The sequence below is a fragment of the Montipora foliosa genome, chromosome 5 (genome assembly GCF_036669935.1).
Source record: "Montipora foliosa isolate CH-2021 chromosome 5, ASM3666993v2, whole genome shotgun sequence".
NCBI classification, from domain to species: domain Eukaryota; kingdom Metazoa; phylum Cnidaria; class Anthozoa; order Scleractinia; family Acroporidae; genus Montipora; species Montipora foliosa.
In genome coordinates, this window is record NC_090873.1 from 40862739 (window position 1) to 40867790 (window position 5052).

Sequence of the window (5052 nt, forward strand, 5' to 3'; positions counted from 1 at the left end):
CAAGCTCTGAGGAGAATCGCACATTTTCTGCAGTGAGGATCGCGTCACTATGCTCAAGTTGATCAGCGATTCACAGTAAATTTCCCCCTATATATGAAATGAATGTGTAAGTTTGAGCGGGGAAATAACAACAACTAACTGCCCCATTTACCTTTGGATCACCAACCTATTCCCTTCAGAAGGCGATTCACAGTGATTTCTGACAAGTATTAATTAGTAGTGTAGGATGGGAACAGAAATCGATACAACAAAGGAAATGAGTGAAAATGTGTTCAGCCGGGAATCGAACCCGGGTCTCCTGGTTACCGGTCAGATGCCTTACCACTCGGCCACTGAACCAACCCCGCCATTCAGCCGAATTGGAAGGACCTTTAAATGGCAAGCTCTGAGGAGAATCGCACATTTTCTGCAGTGAGGATCGCGTCACTATGCTCAAGTTGATCAGCGATTCACAGTAAATTTCCCCCTATATATGAAATGAATGTGTAAGTTTGAGCGGGGAAATAACAACAACTAACTGCCCCATCATATATAGGGGGAAATTTACTGTGAATCGCTGATCAACTTGAGCATAGTGACGCGATCCTCACTGCAGAAAATGTGCGATTCTCCTCAGAGCTTGCCATTTAAAGGTCCTTCCAATTCGGCTGAATGGCGGGGTTGGTTCAGTGGCCGAGTGGTAAGGCATCTGACCGGTAACCAGGAGACCCGGGTTCGATTCCCGGTTTAACACATTTTCACTCATTTCCTTTGTTGTATCGATTTCTGTTCCCATCCTACACTACTAATTATATATATATATATAGAAGCAATTCAATGTAAACTCTCATTGTACCTGAAGAAGGCTGGTTTGGCCAGCCGAAATATAGTACATCACTAAAAATCAAATCTACGTTGTATCGGCTCTTGCTTAAAATATTTAGTTTGTCGCTAATGTCTTCAAAGTAAATAAAACGTGCCCAGAAGCCTTTTTTACCCGTGAATTTTAGCTTTAAAACCGTGTGTATCACCGAATGTTCAGGATCCCATAACCTGCGATCAGGCCCATTTTTAGCTTCGCTCATATGTTCTCTTATACGTACCACGCGAAACTAAAATAGAGCCTGATCGCAGGTTAGGATCCCATCGCAAACGCTTCGATTTGCGTCACGTGATGCGATACGTCACAGGTGTGGAACTGCAGGAAAACATGTCTGACTCTAGTAGCGGGAGCTCGGACCCTGCTAGCGATTCTTCCGATTTCGAAGGAGCTATAGGTGGCGCTATCATCGGCGATATAGTACAGCCCTTTTCAGAAATTCAACCGTGACGTTTCGAGCCTCTAGCGCGATCTACAGTATCGCCGGATAGAGTGGAAAATCCAGAACCTCTTCGGCGACGCTGTGAGCTCGACAGCGAAGAATGGTGAGTGTGGAGGCCTGCTCATGCAGTTTCTTTTCTTTAGTACACTCTCTTGCTGATTATTTTGTGTATCTACTTTGAGATTTTTGATAAAGACAGAAAGTTCCTTAAATATGCTTTTGTTCGATGGATACCTGTTGCTGTGTTCGTAATACACGACCCCACAAGCTTGTAAGCTTTAAATCCAATCGTGTGTAAATAAAGGTCTTATGTTATGTTATGTTATAATTTTTTATGCCGTGTCTGCATATCCAGCAACGGATAGAATTTCTCCATGATCGACACTCTATACAAACCTCCTCAACATGCTTCTTCTTTCTCATGAGCCCAATCTAAGTTCAAGATTCCTGAGAGTGTGCATGATGCCACCGAAAGTTGTCATGAGATCCAAAACACTGCATATATTTTTCCGTTTCTGACTGAAAAATAAACAAGCTGAACAGCGTCTCCAAGCGCCAACGGTCTCGGAAAGGTCAAGAGATTTACTCGAAATTGGAAAAATGTAGACTACCGGACGTGGAGTACTTTGAAAACCTTGTCAGGCCGCCGGACATGTATCCGCTTTGCAGTTTATTGTAAGTAATTAGTCAACTTGAAGGATCCTCTTACGTGTCAATTTCGTTTCTTTCTTTGCAAATAGGTTTTCAAGGGTAGAAATTGGCCTGAGTAGACAAAATTATTTATCTCTTCGGAACTGAGATCAGTTAGTATTTCTTGTCACGAGCTTGGAGACTATTTGAGTTTAAAGAGAAACGAAACAAAATTTATGCGAATTTCTTTACCTCTGCATCTCTAACCTTTTTAGCTTCTTTAGAGTTGGAATTATTGGTAATGCTTTTGTCTAAAACATTATTGTGGTTTGACTCGAAAGGTGTCGTTGTGGCAACTGTCAGAAGATGTTCAGAGAGGAGGAGAACCTCTGTTGCCAAGAAATAGAAGGGATAAAATGCAAACATTTAGAGGCTGTGGAAGTGGAGCAACTTGATCATCCCCCTAACTGTATAGTGGATCATCCCGGTTTCCGTGCAGTCTGTTTGAATGTTTGGGTGCTACAAACTGCTTGGTTGCAGTATAAACAGCAATACGGCAGAGATGTCTATGAGGGACCTGAATTCAAAAAGAATAGACATGTTGCATACAGACAGTTAGTAAGGTGATGCTGGGGGACTTTAGGGAAAGAAATAAGGGTTCCATTGCCCTCATGTGCTGTAAACTGTATTCGAGCTCATTTTCAGGAACCAGGTGTGTTTGAAGAAGACTTGACATTCACGGGATTCCTTTATGCTGATGAGTAACCAGCACCACAACATTGTATTCTTTGCATCATTATTAGTGGTTTTTTTGGTTTCTTTTTTTATTATTAAAAGAGATCTTGGTTTGTAGGTATGAAAAGTAAAATCAATGTAACTGTTTTGAAGTCATATTAACATAAAACATATTTAGGAATACTGTTTATTTGTTAATCAGTTTCATACTTCTTGTTCCACGTTAAGCTTCATGCACTTATTAGGCAGTTGCCTGATGATTGCTTTTCAAGAAGCGTGAGACACTTATGTAGCAAATAAGTAATTATTTCTGAATTCATCCCTCTCCTCATGAAAGCTATGCACTAATACATACAATAGATGTAAAACTATGTTGGGGAATTTGATTATGCTTTATCTCATGTTAAGTACATGTAATACTAATCTAGTGTACAAGATTAGAGCGGGCATAGCGGCTGACAAGACTCTCTATAATTTCCTCTCTGTCTGGTCTCTGAAAGGAGGCAGCACGGGGTGGTGGAACATTGACCTGTAAATTTGCTTTATATTGTTTCAATGCTCTTGGGTTGTTCTCATAGCCGTCAAATAATTCAGCAATTGTATCGAAGCAGTAACCTATTGAAAAGAAACATGAGGTTATTGATAGAATTGTACAAGTTCAAATGTTTACTTTGTCCCATAATCATGCAAAGATTGGGTTCGTAGGCATCTAGAAAATCTGTTCTCTTCATTCCTGGTCCTTGAAAGTCCTTGAATTTCTTCTGACCCGCATTTTTAATCTTTGAAAACTTCAGTAAAAATGATCAGCCACTCAAGTCATGTCATACAAACGTGAGGAGCTGTGTGGTCGAGAATGGTTACCAGTGCCTTTGCATTATTTTCATGCGTGTACATGTATGTTTCCATGGGTAAATTCTTCAAGGTAAATAAAAAAGAGGTCCTTGAAATTTCAAATTTGGCCCATGAAAGTCCTTGAATTTTTGATCTGCAAAAGTGTATGAACCCTGCAAAGACAAACTTAATCACTTAAATAACAATCTTTCATTCCCTTAACCAAGATCATTTCCTTTCTCTTTTATGAGAGGTACTATGAGGGATTTAGCAGCAGTAATCCAAATTGCCAAGTTGCAGGGTTTGTGAAATTGTTACAATAAGTCCTGTTACATTGGCAGACTGTTGAATAAGCATCCATTGTACAACATACCATAGGTGGGCTTGGTTTTTATTTCTCGTACTGTGGGCTGACCTTTCTTGCTTTTGAAAATTGTATGGCCGTACCTCGGCCTCCCATCAATGGTTACTGCCTGCATCCTGTCTGCATTTTCGCTGTAATGCAGTGCAGAAAGACACAATCTGGAAAATTAAGAACATAATACTAATTATTATTGATTTCTCATAACATGATCTCAAGAAGTAGACAGCTGTAAGTTAAAAATTCACTGCACCTCGTATACATTCCCCAGTAAGAGTAAGCTGTGTGTTTTGGAACAAACTGAATATCTAAGCTGTGCTTGGCTTCAAGGGTTGATGTCTGATACTTGGGGGATAGTTGAGCTATGTCCTTCAACAATTGTGGCCTCAACAGCATCTCCTCAAGTTTGACTGCAGCAGTGGAACCTAACGGGGAAAAAATAAATGCCTACAATCTCTTGAAAGTAGATATAAATACGCATAACAACCTTTCTGCAACACTTTAAAATTATTATCCCTGGCCAACACTTTGTGAACTCGCATTGCAAAGCTACACTTCCTGAACCCCTCGCCCGCCTTTTGTAGCAAATATTTATGTTTTCCACACCGTATAACAGTAACAACTTGCTCACCAGGTTCAAGCCAAAGACGATCTTTCGCCCCTCCTTGTAGTTCGCCGTGCCCACATTCAGGATATAACTGGCTGTTGTTATTTTCACGAGTGTTTTGAATGTGGAAAGGTACAATCTTACATTTTTCTTGCATCATCTGCCCGTTACCATCAGGAGTCGATGCAGCACACCAGTACATGTGATTCGAAATGGATTGCCGCCATTCACCCACATCTTCACATTCCTTTTTCTTGGCAAGCTTATCAATTTTTTAACATAATCCTAGAACATGAAAACCCAGATAATCATCATTATCTGAATCTTTCAAATCCATATTCAAGGATTTTGTTACATTAGTCTGATAACTCAGATTTATCTAGGGTTTATTTTTTGCGTGTACGATAAAAAAAAGAACGCCATCTTTACCCTTCGAAACATGCCATATATCGAAGTAGTTTGCTGTGTCTGGTAATTGTCTCTTAATCCAGGCAGTGTTTTGCTTGTGTCTATCTGTAATTAACTGACCTATTTTGAGTCTGGCATCAGAAATCACGTTCACTGCTCTCACCAATCCCTCGTGTTCC

The 5052-nt window shown here is 40.2% G+C and overlaps 1 protein-coding gene, 1 non-coding gene and 1 pseudogene across 2 annotated transcripts in view; 1 reads left to right on the plus strand and 2 right to left on the minus strand.

The window, feature by feature from the left end:
• Positions 1-1048, minus strand: part of LOC138002736 (uncharacterized) — a 34666-nt gene extending 33618 nt beyond the window's left edge. The window contains exon 1 of the mRNA XM_068848719.1: positions 1011-1048. Coding sequence (XP_068704820.1) covers positions 1011-1048 — 38 coding nt within the window. The remainder of the gene's footprint in view (positions 1-1010) is intronic.
• On the minus strand, positions 268-339 carry Trnat-ggu (transfer RNA threonine (anticodon GGU)). The gene has a single exon. It is a non-coding gene; the product is annotated as a tRNA-Thr (tRNA).
• A 105-nt stretch (positions 1049-1153) lies between the features above and the next one.
• Positions 1154-4008, plus strand: LOC138002737 (uncharacterized; annotated as a pseudogene).
• Positions 4009-5052: the final 1044 nt, after the last annotated feature.